Consider the following 14,814-nt stretch of genomic DNA (forward strand, 5'->3'; position numbering starts at 1 on the left):
GTGTGGCCTGGCGTTGGCTCTCGGTCTCATCAGAGTCACGGTGAGGGTGTAGGTGGCTTCGACTTTATTGTCCCCACTCAGTGGGGAAAGTATAACACAGACACAGCTTGCTCCTCGGATGTCCGCTCATATACCTGTGCAGCTCGCTCAGTCCTTCTGCAGGTTACACTCCAGCTGTGATTTGTAATCCCTTCTCCCCTTTTAATTTGTACATCCCCCCTTGTCCTTAGCAGCCCTCCCCCCCTTATTTCTTAGCCTCARTAGACACTATAAAAAATAATTAATTGCTTCACTCATACCTGTATTGCCCCGACGATCCCAGCTGAGGAAGAGGCTTAAAAAAAAAAAAAATCACAACAGCGAAAGAACGAAATAAATAATAAAAACTGCAAAATGCGGTCCACATCATTGCCGGAAGTGAGAACAGTGAAGTCATTGGCGTCTTGGAGGCGTCACCAGCCAAAGAGCTTGCGCGGGTTCTTCTTTTTTTTTTTTCYGTCCTTTCCCCCCCCAACTCCAAAAAAAAGGTGATCACCGAATCCCTATCAAGCACTGATAATTACAAAAGCAGAGTAGATATCGAGAGACCATATACACAGCAGGTGAAGCAAGAGAAAAGAGCGTGAGTGCGAAAGAGAGGGCTTTTCCCATTAGTACAAAACAAAACCAAAAAACCCTCYGCTTGTGCAGCCCCTCGAAGGTTTTGCTGGTGACCCCATCGCCGCAGGAGGCAGCCCGACGCGGCTCCCAYGGTGGCCGGCACGGGCGGCCGCTACAGGGCCTGCTTGCCCTGGCACTCGCGCTTGGAGCACTGCGCCGGCTTCCACCAGTCCCCGTTGTGGCAGTGGCAGATGTTGCAGTCGTCCACCTTCACCTCGATGCCGGCGGGGATGATGGTGGTGCCTGCGAAGCAGTTGGGACCTGGAAACACACACAAGAGAAACAAATGCTTTTTTTTTTTTTCCCCTTATTTTAATTGGGCGGTGTGGGCATGCTACAGGTGCCTGACGTGCCTCGCTAGACTTACATGACCGCTTATAGAGGTCACGCTCTGCCCACCCCAGCCTGGCACCCTTGCTTGCTCCAGATGAAACACGGGCGCCGGCAATAAAAATAAAAATAGCCTTACAATTTTTTCACTCCTCCTGTTTCTCTCCCCCCACCCCAGTACAAATGGGATCAGATGCCCCATCGGAGGCAACAGGACACYGCTATTTTAATGAGCTGCCTACTAATTTAGTATTGCCTTCTCGTAAGGTCTGGCTACGAGGCTAAAACGATGCGGACGAGCATCAGGGCTTTGCTGCTCGAAACTGGTGAGTCCCCACTGATGTTCGTGGCCAGCAGCCAGCTTATCCCCCTCGGACCGTGGCGGTCGCAAGCTGTGCCCAACTCCCGGTAATCCCGGGGATCCCCACCAGCTGGGGGTTGTTAACCGTGAACGACTTACGGCATCAAATTAGCAAAAATAATTCATCTCCCACATAAGTTTTCTGACAGATCTGATTTTAGGAAGGGKGATCCCTTCAATCTGCTCATTATTGGTAGTTTTTTGGTTTAGTATAAAATATCAAAGCTGAGTAACAAGTCAGCAAGAGTTTTATTTTTCCCATTCTTGTAAAAGGCCCGCAAATACCCATTGCCCAGCTGTTTCTCGACAAACCCGCTCCGCCTCCCCGTTTACTCTCGCATTAGTTAGTGCCATGAATTAAAGATGTCAGAGACAACAGCGTACGGAAAACATCGGGGCGGCCACATTCACGGCCTCAAGGAAGTGAGAAGACATTTGAGTGTCTCGTGGCGCACGTACTGCTCCGAAACATCACTCTTTTTGTCCCGCCACATTTTTAAATCTCTTCCTCAATGGCACGAGGTGCACTGGAAAGATGCGAGCATGTATAAACACGACATTTCAGGCAAGTCATTAGTGCTGAAAATAAGATTTAAGCCAGTTTGAAAGGGGAAGTAGGGCTTTCTTACRCCTTCGTTTCTGCCCTAGAGAAGCTACATGTCTGTGCACACGCTCATGCAACCGGGCACGCGCTAGCCCGTGTGCATGCAGCAGCCACGGTGCCTCACGCTCGGCAGGGCTGAGCATTTCCTCCGAGCGGGTTCTCCAAGGTCAGAGCCTGTTTCTACCGACCGAAATTTCTCACAGGACATTTCTTAACATTTGGAACTGTTCCGCAGAGTGTTTCCGTTGTTAGGAACTTGTAAGTGAAATAGTTTGCTTTGTTTAAGCTCGCCCTGGGCCATTTCCAGTCCTGCGCTGACTTGCAGCGTCGTGTTTTGCACCGACCCACCAGCCCGCGAAGCACCAGGCCCTAGAGCAGCACCATGCTGCAACGCTGGCCTCCCCGGACAGCTAAAGCTCTTATAGGAACCACCGGATCRCTAGGAAGCTGGAAATAGGCTGAGCTGCTGATAGCCAGCCTGATGCCAGAATCCCGCATTTTGCAGTTCCAGAAAACTGTTTATCGCAGCTCACTAATTTGATTAGTATCCTGCCTTTATTAGTGTGCTTCTCGGGAGCATATGTTCAATAGCTCAACTGGTTTGACAATGCTGGGCTCAACTAGCTGTAGAAAAGTCAGGCTGTTGCCAAGCGAGGTGGGTGGTGTTGCTTGAATTTTGTTCCTGTTTCAGGGACCCTCCCCTTTAATAAATGCCTCTGTAAATTCAGATCAGCTTTTTGTGCCCCTACTAATAAAGCCACAACAGAAGCCCCTGGGCAAGATGCCTCTGAGCCACAGTTTGTGTGGCTAAACCCTGAGCTTTTTTCCAGTGAGGCATCCCTAAAACTGAAGTTCAGGCACCGCTTGCTGCCCTGATTGATTGATACATTTTTCTATGCCATGCAAGACTTTTGCTCACCCTGTGCTGTCCTCAAGGCTAAACATGKAGAGGTTGGTTATAACCACCATGACATTAAGTATATTTTATTGTTTTCAAGACCTCTGTTTTGCATACTGGTACATCTGCTCATGCATCACTTGCTATTCACAAAGTGATTCCCCCTTTTCCTCTGCGACTGCCCTTCCTTATCTGAATTCGAAGAGGGGCAGGGGGACAAAACCCCCAAAAGCTCTTTTTGGTCATGAGCTGGGGATTTTTGCAGTTGCTGCCAATTTTGCTCCTGCCCTTGCCCCTTTGGAAATCTCTAGCAAATGATCTTTGCTGCAGCTTCTCCCTGCAGCCGGCATCTCGCAGACAGGCACATTCCCATTCGGAAAGGCTGTGAACTCATTTGCGATATTTCTCTGGCAACCTCTTGAAATTGTCATCTCTTCCGACCGCTTATAGGTCTCCGTGTTGTCTGCGCCGTGCTGCTGCCTGCGCTATTCATAACAGATTTTAATTCTCTGCTTCATGAAGTCTGATGGATGTTGTTGTGTTATGATACTCCGAACAGGCTTTTCCATCAGGTGGACTCATTTTCTGCTGTTAAAAGTCTGGGGTCAAATGCAATGGAAATGCCAATAATTGTAGCTGGCTGTATTTAAAGTTGAACTAAGTGCCTGTACCTCTTAAATAGGATGAGCTGATCGCCTGCCAATGTTGGGGAAGCAGGGGAAGGGCAGACTCCCACCAGTCTGCTCTTCACTCCCAGAGAAAAACCTTTTTCATTAAAATTTAAACAAAAAGCTTCCTCTGCAGATTAGGGTGGCAAGGAAAGGGGAAGATTGTTTTCTCTATTGTTGCCCTCTGGCTGCCTGTTAATCATCTTATTTGAGAATCCAATACTGCCTTGACACCCACACGCGTTTTTTCAGCGAGAGCCTTCTCCTGGCGCTTAACTATAGAAGATTTATAGCCCTGCGAGCCGATTAAGCTCTGCCGAAAGTGCAAGGGAGTGCCGGGAAGCGGCCGTTCTTCGCTCCTTCCTCCTCCTCCCCACGTCTCTTAGCCCTCTTGGGCTCTTCTTCTTCCCCATTCGGGGAAAAAAAAAAATCATTAAGCAACCCTCAGAGATGCCKCTACCCATGGGATGGAGAGAGAAGGGAGATGTAGCAGGAAGCAGCCCTGCAAGGTGGGACAACGTGATGAAAGAGGAGCCAGACAAGGGGGAATGTCTTAAAAGCATCACACGTGCCTTTGAGGTCCATGGTGGAGAGGTGGTCATTCGTTCTGGGGAAGGAAAGAGCAGCTCTGCCTGCTCTTTGGGCAGAGCCCACAGCCATGGTGTCCCTGCCCTGGCCAAGCACCAGGGCAGCTCTGCCGAATGGTAACACGACGCCAATAATCTGCACCGCTCCTCTCCAGCAGCTATTGATGTAGGAAGGACCTGGCGAGGACCTCTCGTCTGACGGAAAAATCCTTGGGATGCTGCCATTCCTCCCAAAAGAGGTGGGCAAAGGAAAGGTTTCAAAAAAATCCAGCTATATTTTGGTTAATAACACAGAAATGGGAGGCTGGGAGGAACGTCAGGAGATGACCAAACCCAGCCCTTATGGTGGCAGCACTGAGTGTCCCTGCGTCGGCCTGACAAATGTTACCTGAACACAGCCAAGGAGTGAGCTGCCCCAGCCTCTGTATTCACAGTCTGTAAAACTGAAGGGGAAAAAATTATAGAAACAGTGGGTTTTTTTTCCCTTGTTTTTTAGCAAAACAGATGAAAACCTGGCTTTGGGCTCTTCTGTCATCTGCCCTCCACTGAGATGGTTTGCTGCCTTTTCGGCATAGCCAGTGCTTTTGCCAGAGCTTTTGTTCTTTTTAATTTAGGCCAACACAACCACTGCCCTGCTCCAATTTTTTTTTCTTTAGAGCTATCTCAAAATAACCACCTTGGCATTGCCGAAATGAAATGCTTTCTTTGGAAAACACCAGAGCAAACTGGTTGGACCATTTTGCACCTTCTCTTGCCCTTCCAGTCCCCTCGCTCTATAAAACTGTTGCTGTCAAGCAGGAGGCCGAATTTCCACACTCCCTTTCTGATAATTCAGCTTAAATGTCCACTGGCTGAAAAGCCACTTTTCCAGCACAGTCGTTGCCAGGTGGCCCGTTTTTTCCCATCTGAATCTCTAAACAGGGAGTCCTGTTTGTCCAAAATCGGAGCAGGCTGCATCGAACCCAAGTGCTCAGAAAGATGCCCTGGGCGAGGGGATCCGGACTGCCGAAATGCTGTGCAATATATGCCCCAAACAAGTGGTGTTTGCTCCTCTTTGCAAGTGCATGGTCCCTGGGGAGTTTTCTAGTGACTCTGTGCTTGTACAGAGCCGACAGCTAATCCAGTGACAAAAAGACAAAATTGAGCACTTGGGAACATTTCRGGGATTTGCGATGCTCCTCAAAGGAGCTGTAGTCTGTAAGGCCCCAGCTGGATTATACAGCAAAAAATACAGTCTTTTGATCTGCGGCAGATCTAGCCGGACTCCTTTTAAGTTTCGCACCCCCCCCCCCCTTAGATCAACCTCTGAGCTTTTCCAAAGCTACGTGCCTCGAGGTGGCCCTGCCGCGGACRGTGCCGAGCACCCCCCATGGGGGTTTCATGCCGCTCGGAGGAGCGGGCTGGGACCGGGGTTGGCTGAACCGATTTAAAGCGTCACAAAGAATGGGACAGACAGCAATTGCTTTTTTCTTTTTTTAATTCAAAAGAAGAGGCTGCTCAGAAACCCTTGATGACGTCGAGCACATCAAGAAAGCTATTTCTTATAATAGCAGTAGTACCAAGCAGCTTCTCTGGGCAGAGGCTGTCAGCTTGCTCTCTGTTAAAGCATCTCAGGCCGTGACTGCAACGCTACTATGTGAGCAGAACAGTAATAACCATTTTTCCGCGCTCAGGGGAGACCGATGGCAGAAGTTTGCTGCTCCCGCAGACAGCGTAATGGTGAGATTTGCTTTGCTTAGCATAATTAATACTTATACAAGATCACAGCACTCTGGGCTGTTTGCTGAGACAACTGTGAAGATTTTTATGGCGATACATTATGGAAGTTGAGACACAGTTAAGACAGGAGCAAGGCAGCTCAAAGAGCAAAAATATGTATGTGTCGCTGATCACTAGCGGCGACAATAAATTTGGCAACCCTTAATATCCAGCTGGGTAAGGCTGGATATTGGGTGGACACTGCGTTCCCGAACAACATGGAGCGGGTGGTTTAATGCTCTTCAACCAAGGAGCGTACGCCAAGCGCCRGCCTGGCTCCTCGGCACCGCGGGCTACGCTCTGCTCCCGGTCACAGCTGGGGCAGGTTTAGCAAACGCGACGGCTTTGCCCGCAGCTTACRGCAGCGCTGGGTTTAGTGTCATACGTGCAAACAGGTAATAAAAGGCAATTAAACATTAAGCACCGCGAGCAAGCACAAATCACTTTGGGCCAACTGTGATATTCAGCTTCACCCTGAAGAGCATCTTGCACCAAACGGAGCTCAATGCCTTCACTGGGATTTCTCATGCTATAGTGCCCTATTTYGGCACTGATTTTTTCCTCTTGGTTGAAGATTTGCCAGCAATAACCCTATGTCCTCCTCCACTCCTTTAAGAGCCTCCCCCCCTCCAATCCCTTTGGAGATATTAAGGATGACTCTAAGAGACTTCAGCTTATTCAGTCAATGGATAATATTGCCTGGGAGAGAGGTGCCCCACTATTAAGTTTGGAAAGGATACCGAGAGGTGCTGTTTCCTGAGAGTGGGAATTACGTTCCCCCTCTTTCCATAATATGTAGGTATGGATATACCTGCAAACATCCCCATGAACATTCATGCAGAGGGCTTGCTGAATTTGCTTCGGGAGCTTGTCCAGGAATGGGCTATGGCAGGCGAATTTACCGCCAGCAAATACGGCCAAATTCAGCTCTTCCTCCACGCACATGAGTGATTTGGGGGCTGTATGGTGGTTTCTGAGGAGCGGTTTTGCCATGCAGAGTGACTTTCCCATTTACCTCCCAGGCTCTGGCTCAGACACCTGAAACCCCCTGTCGCCTGCCCGTCTTCTGGCCCCGACTCTCGGCACCTCGTGGCTGAATGGCAACTTTTTTCCATGTCCAGACCGAACTCTTTACTCAGGGAAGGGGGGAAGAAAAACAGCATCTTGTTTTAAATGGCCCCAGTTTCTGGAGGTTAATGCTGCTCCTATATGCTGATCTTGCAGGATCTTTTCAAATGTTCATTTAGTTCTGTCAACACTATTTACGCGATCGCTTCAGCTTGCAAGCAAAGAGCTCAATTTGTGGCTTTAATTAATGAGTCAAGCAGGGAAAAAGTCTTGGTTTTGCTGCCTGCTATCGAGCCCGAATGCCCCCTTCCTCCTATGGGGGAGGAAAAGGGAGTGGGTGAGGCAGGAGGCGAGATATAAAGCACTCAGCGGCCGATGCTGAGGCTTGCCTTACTTAAAATTACATTTGCTGAGGTTCTACAGGGTGAACTGAAGGTTGGAGGAGGACTGCTCATCCTGCATGTACCCAACACCCACACCAGGCGAAAATACCGCCCCCCGCCCCGGAGCAGAGATCCACTGCACATCCATCAGCAAAGGAGTCCAGATGAGGCCACGCAGGAGCACGGACCTGTCTGAACCACCCCTGCTGTCTGCCCCAAATCTGCCGCCTTTGGGATTGCTGCTGCGTTTTTGGCAGGGTGGGACCGAGGTGCACTGAGCTTGCAAAACCCGAAGCCACCGAACCACATCAGCTTTCATGCCGCAAATGAAAAATCCCGGGGATGCTGGAGGCGTAAATCCCAGCGAACCACTTTGCCACACCATCTGCCACCCCAAATGCTAAGCCACGGCAYGGCGCAGCTTGCGAGTGCTGTAGCGTGTCAATATTTTCAGCGCGGGTAGGCGAAGCCTGGTCGCCAGCGTCAACAAGCCTCTGCCGATACCCCGCGCCGCAGACCCGCTCCACGGCAGTCGCGTCCCTGGCACGAAGCTGAGTCCAGCCCGGCGCGGTGGCTGCTGGAAACGCAGCGTCTCCACCTGGCGAAGGAAAGCAAAGCCCGCGCTGCTTTGGCGGGTGCTGTCGTACTGCTGACAGCTGGGAATTAAATCATTACGGTTTTCATCCCCTTTTCCCCCAGCGAGTCGAGGGATTCAACGAGGGAGGCCAGAGCGCTGCCGGCCGCGGCAGCAAGAGTGGCAGGCTGCGAGCCTGCTGGAGAAGTTTTCACAGTTTTGGTGAAAAAGGTATGGGAATTCCTCTGCATCCATTTTTTCACATTAACGTTTTAAAATTCATGTCTGAAAAAGTCTTGCATGGACTAGAAATATATATGCATCTATATGTGTGTGTGCCTACATATAAGCAAGAGCCACAGTGTTTAAGAGACACATTTCTCATTGCCTTTTTTTCTTTTTTTGTGATCATTTGTGCTTTCATTCAGTATTTTCCTGCAAGAAAAGGAGGTTTGTTCAAGCTTTCCTGTCAAGCCTCAGCYTGTTCCAGCCTTCAGGACCGTTTCAGCCGCCGGGACAGACAGTGATTGCTCACTTGCAAAGAGCTCCCAGCCACGTGGCTGCATTAACCTTGTCCTCTCTGCTGAAAGGAGCCACAATACAGATAAATGCGACGATGGCCCAAATGCTGGTCCTTGCGATGCGGCTGCTCTCTCTCTGGGACTTTTCCACTGTCACGCAGGCCGTCACGCAGCCATGGCTTTCATTCGCTAAAACAGTGCAAAAATGAGAACCTTTTCTTTTTTCATTTGTGGACAAAAACCCTGTTGCATCTGTGTTAAAAGCTCCCCGGAGTCAAGTGGCGGCATCTTCTACCCATTCTCGAGCTTTCCCCCGGCTCRCCGTTCCCCTAAAAAATTCATCTGTGCCGAGCTAATCTGCAGTTCTCTTCCCTCTTTTCCCCCCAGGCTCTCCGTGCCCCCTTGCCTCCGGGGCAGCTGGCTCTCCCTGGGTGCTCCTCATGGAAAGTTTGCCGAGCAGCCACGAGGCCGCAGGTGCCACCAGGGATTCGCCCCGGCAGCCGCCGCGTTGGAGGCTGATGAGTGCAGGGGACTGGCTCGAGTTCCCTAAATTACSATCTGGCTCCCAGTGACAGACTGATTTAATCCGCACCGCGTTGAATCTCCCCGGTGGCTTGCGATCAGTCTTAATCACGGGCGGCAGTCCCCCAAACAAATTAGGGAGACATCCAAAAGGGAATACACTGCATTACTCCTTCTTATTGATAGCACAGGCACTTAATTTGATGTGGAGACGCAACTTCAGGCATCACTAAATACTGCAGCAGAAATGTTTTGGTGTGAGGAAGATCTACGAGCGCAATTTAAAAGCAGTCTGTTTCGGACCGGTGACGTCTACCAGCGGCGACGGAGAGCAGAGGTGCGCAAGCAGACTTCAGGCGATCGCTCGGGAAGTTAATCACAGCTCCAGGTCTCTCCTGGTCTGTCCCCATTTCCCAATTTTAAYGAGTTTCTAATCCGGAGGTGGCTCAGGGACTGTTTCCCTGCAGCATCCATACGGGCTCCTCCACCACGGCGTCACCAGGGTCAGCCCGAGGCCTGCTGCGCTCCCGCCGGGAAAGGCTCCGGAGAAGCCCCAAGTGCCGTCAGTGCAAGGACGCCGCCGGGACAAGGCGCTCCCGGGGCCGGAGGCTGCCTTTTGGAGCTGCGAGTTCGCCCAGCGCCGAGCACGACACGGGCCCCCTTCACAACCGGCCATTCTTGAGCGTTACCGCAATGCAGATTAATAGGTAATATCAAATCCATAATTCACCTAATCCGCGCACTCTGCTGCCTGAATAATATCCCCTAATTAAGTACATCATTGAAGTCAAACCACTGGCACCAAAGTCATGGAGGGTCCAATGCACGGCATGTCTCAAGATCAGATCTCGGACAGCRGAAGAGCAAATCGTAGGGCTACAGATCCATCCTTAAGGAGTTCCCCCCACCCCCCATCTTTTAATAGAAAATGCAGGTTGGCATTTTCAAAGTCACCTATGGGATTTGCACACCAAATTCCTATTCATTTTAATAGGCTCTCTGTGTGCAAATACCTTAATCAGCACTGAAAATTTTAGCTTATGTTAAAAAATGCATATGCAAGGTACTCAGCATTGCAAAGGAAGATACTGTGCATATAAAGCAGCTATAGACCTTTTTTGGACCAGATTTTTTTACTGTGTACCTTCAACACTGAATAAGAAAAACAGTAACACCTCAAATATCGCAGTAAACAGCTACTGATTAAGAAATGCAYGTTTCAACATTTGCCTGACCAATATAAAAGGACTCGCTCTTAAGAAAATCTCTTTGCAGACAGCAAACCTTATAACCTTTCAGGTAAGTAATAGGCTTTTAAAAACTTGTCTAAATAGATATTTTGCAAAATGAGCCCTAATAGCTCTGGAGGTACATTAATTCTTTTAATGCATCAAACACGGCAAATAAGGTGGCTTTGGGGGGAGTAGCTATACAATAGATTCATTTAAAATAAATTAATTAATAAAGCTACCATTCAAATGCCATGTCAGCCAACAACGTCGCAGGTAAAACCAATGGCCAAAGCCAGGACTTCCAAAGAAAAAGCTGGACCTTTCAGAGGCTGAACCTTCAAGCACTTAGGTCGGTGCAGAAATATGCACCGAGAGGGCAAGAAGCTGACATGGACCGTCCCGTACTACTGAAGTACAGTAAATGGCAAAGTATCCACCGATTTCCACAGCATCAGCACCTCTGCCCTCTGACTAGCTATCTCCATTCAAGGGGGAAGGTTAACAACAAAAGGGTAGCAACCAAGACTTTATTTTCTGGATCATTTGAGTTTTTAGCCAACTTCATCACCTCTTGGTTGTGCTCTGTGTGAAAATTTAATGATTTTTATGGCCCATTTTAACATTTTTATATCTTTTTTCTTTGGGAAAAAAACACATTTGGAGTAAGAATTAAAACAGTATTTCATCCTTAAATGCAGTCATGGATGATGTATGGAAGAGAGCTGGCTGCACGTCAAATCAACATAAAGCCAGAATTGAATCTAACTTGGTCACTACAGCTGTGCATGATGTTTTATGTATTTTTTTTTTATATCAGCCATAAATGAGATGGAAACTGTGATTGTGCCAATTTTGGATAAAACACTTCTTTTAAAATGCAAAAAAGAAGAAGAAGGAAAAAAAAGGAAGCAGCATTACTACATATTCATGTGAAATCCCCATTTAAATGTGCATTCAATTAAAAAAAAAAAACCCAAAAAACAAACCACTGCTTGATAATGAAACTGCAGTGGTTAACGCACGATGATAGTAGGAGTATTAGGAAAGTCAGTTTAGGCAATGGTTATTTTTTGGTAAAATGCAGCTATTTGCTGTGTGACTCTCTGCCAAGGGTTGGAAGGGTTTCTGCAGCTGCAGGAAACCACAGCTCAATGGGAATGTCCCGAACGAAGGTTTATCCCCCCTCCGAAAACGAGAGCGCCGCTGAAATCACAGTAATTCTGTGGGAATGTGCCATTTGGTAGAAAAACACCTTACGCCTGTCCGCAGGAGTGATATGAAATGTGACATTTTTGAGCGTATCAAAACGTCCCCCTTTTCTTCACCTGGAGACAACTTTTGCCTATGAACGTTTTGAACGTTAGGTTGCATTAGAAGTGGAGCTTCAAAGGAAAACAAAAAACTTTTCATGTCACAGCGCTGCTTCTGAAATGCTTTCTTTCTATCCCGGCTTCACGTTTGAATTGTTGGGCCTTCTGGGTGTAGTTTTGACCAAAACCCAATTTGCACATTTTGTGTGTCACAGAAAGACGGGCGCCCGCGGTTTTCTGAGGCCTCCGCTGTTCCCRGTGCTCCTGGCCTTCGCAACGACAGACGCAGAAATGACTGGCCACAGGGGGGCAAGACGAAAATGAAAGGGGAATTTAATGTATGTGAACATACATTCAAGTTAGCAGTCTAAGTCTGAGCTTGTCACCAAAGGTTCCCTTTTCAGTTGAAGGCCAGTTTGGCCAAGCTGGGCCATTAACACAGCCAAGATCTGGCCTTTGGAGTTGCCTTTTTTCTTTCTTCTAAGTTCAATGAATAAAATCCCACCCCCAGCCTTCAGGTCTAGCTGCACAGCAGGCTCCTCCGCTTCTGTGCAAATCTTCCTTTATAAATGATGGATTACACGGAGAAAGGGAATAAACACAATGGCAGCAAGCATAATTTCTTAATTTGTTTGGGGAATTTAATCTCCTGGCTGTGACAAGGCAGGGAAAAGAGACTTGAGAAAAAAAAAACTCTCCCCGAGCAGCTCCTAACCTCTCTTTTGGAAAGGAAAGACAAGATATTGGGCTGCTGTGCAAAGACGCCCAGCTCGATTCATTTGGAGGCGGTGGAAGGGTCAGGGCAGGGTTGATGGGACCATGATGGCGCACATGAGCTCACCAAAACCCCACCAAGGATGCAGGGACCTAGGGGAGGACCCACCGGTCGCTGCTTCTTGCCTAAACAGATGCACAAACTCATCTCCTGGGACACATCTCCGACTTCTTGCAGCATGTCCAGCTGTGGAAACAGCTTTATTCCACGTGTTTCCTCCCCAGACTTTTCTCTTCTGAGGGCCCATCATGTAACCTGAATTTAATGGTATCCATGGCATTTGCACAATGCTTTCTAATGGCACCGTGCAAAGAGTCAGGTTGCTAATAAAAATAAAATGAGCAGCGCTGGGTTTGCATGTGAATGGCTGCATTTAACTAAATCACCAAATGGAAAAGGATTGTACTTTCCTGTGCTAATAATTCCAGGTGCCACTACAAAATGCATTACCACAATCTCTGCAGGCTTTTATACTCAAGCAGATGCCATGTGATATTATTCTGAAGTGACAGGGCAGGATAGTTATTTTGCACCACAAAGTAGCAACTAGGAACGATGAAAGGTTCGGGAAAATTTATGGTAGATTTATGGGATACTCCTTCCCCGCCCCCCCCAAAATTTCAGAAAGCCTCACACTGCTCGTCTGCCTTAGTTACTTATCGCTAAGTAAAAGTATTATTCACCACTGCCGGTTTCTCTCTGGTCTTGTATCTGAGCAGCTCACAAGCTGGCGACTGTTTCCGTCACACCGTCCCCACGAGGCAGGGAAACCCATGCACCACACATGGAAAATGAACTTCCACATATCTGAGCATTTGGGCACTCTTTAGCGAGTACTGTCTGCCTTGGTTTTCTTTCATTCATTTTTTTCCTTTAGAAATTTTTTTTAAAACTGGAAAGGGGATTAAGACACTAGAACAGCTACCGATCTGATAGAAGTTAATGATTTTACAAAATGCTTAAAAAAAATGCTTTGCTTTATAAGATTGATGCTTCCTATTGTATTTTTTTAATGCCAATTAATTACTTAATTCATTAGCAATGTAACACAAGAACAGTCTTTGAAAATCCTGCACTTTGTGTGGATGCCTTTAATTACGGATAATTAAATACTGTGGAAGGACCTGATTATACCTCTGAGCATTTTCTAATCTAGAAAATGAAACGCGTTCTTGTACTCTCGAATGCACACAACAAAAGCTGAACTCAAAAACTATACGCAGTTAAAAAAACCCCCACACATGCAATCAAAAAATCCAGAGCAGAGCAAAACCCAACAACTAAATGAGGGCAGAAATTCCTGGGGAGGCCTGGGAGGCTTCATGCACACGTGAAGCTTGACGGTTTCATGCGTGGCTGTTTTCTCCTCCGTAGAGGGTCTGACACAGTCCATGGCTGGCTGGAGACACGAGCGTAAGCTCAACACGCGATGCCTGCGGCCAGCCAGCACGCACGGTCTCAAGGCCAAGTGACGTACAGGCTTCCGAAAGCTGGGAGCACACTTCCAGATGGGATCCTGCACATACGGCTGCAATAGCCGAAACTGCTAAAAAGAGCAAAGCACTTTCCAAATGAAATCAGAGCTGACCTTGCAAGCTGAGAACTTGCCAGCACCATAAGTTACCCTGTTTGTTTGGCTTTGCATTCTTTTCACCCTTTTATTTATTTATTTTTGATTTTCTCCTCTTTATTCCTCTGCAGTGATCTCAAGAAGGCCAGCTATAATAAACAACGTCGCTGGCTCAGAAAGGTTTTAATCTCAGGATAAAGCTGGGTAAGTGTGTGTTTGAAGGCACCACCACTAGCACTTGCAGGAAAGGCTCCCTCTCTATTGCAGCGGAGATCCTGCAGCAGGCCCCAGGAGGTCTATTTTTGGGTCCCACTGTACTTACTGGAACAGCAGGGGGAAAGGAGGGGCACTGACCTTTAAAACAGTGGGCAGGGTGACACTGTTCACAATGTGCCTGGTGATGGCTCTGTTTGGTCAGGAGTACCAAAAAGAGGGAAAATGTTGGGCAGTTTGCCCCAGAGATCGTGTCCTGGAGCGCACAACATAAATCCTCAACTCAGCCAGCTGATTTAATCCGAGAAGCCTAGGAAAATCAGGGACTGCCGGGTGAAATTTGCAGCTACAAAATACAGCGTATTGGACACGTTATCAATACAGGCCAGGAACATTACGCCATGGTCATTTGTCAAGATTACCTACCTGATGCTGCAAGAAAAGCTTTCTCCTATAAAGAAGGGGTCAGAGACTCACTGTCACCCCCCCCCCCCATTTCTACCTTTGCAACCCAAATGCAACATGGGGTGCTCTTCTTCTGGGCTGGTAACATACCACCTCCTCCCCATTGCTCCCCTTGATGCATAATGTGGGGAAATTGGCCTACGGTGAGTTAAATTCTCACTCCTGTTATACTGGAAAGAAAGCACAAGGAGTTCTTTGTCCTCACCAAGCTTCATCAAGTTACAGCAGAAATTGCACCCTCTTCAGGCTGGAGATCTCTTGTGAACACCGGCTTGAAGGACAACCCCAGTCCCTTGCACTTGCTGGCAAACAAGA

General features: G+C 48.1%; 1 protein-coding gene across 1 annotated transcript in view; it reads right to left on the reverse strand.

The window, feature by feature from the left end:
- Positions 1-772: 772 nt before the first annotated feature.
- The window catches only part of VWC2L (von Willebrand factor C domain containing protein 2 like), a 49,455-nt gene continuing 35,413 nt past the window's right edge, over positions 773-14,814 (reverse strand). The window contains exon 3 of the mRNA XM_026089059.1: positions 773-921. Coding sequence (XP_025944844.1) covers positions 773-921 — 149 coding nt within the window. The remainder of the gene's footprint in view (positions 922-14,814) is intronic.

The sequence above is a fragment of the Apteryx rowi genome, unplaced genomic scaffold (assembly GCF_003343035.1).
Source record: "Apteryx rowi isolate R43461 unplaced genomic scaffold, aptRow1 scaffold_12, whole genome shotgun sequence".
NCBI lineage: Eukaryota > Metazoa > Chordata > Aves > Apterygiformes > Apterygidae > Apteryx > Apteryx rowi.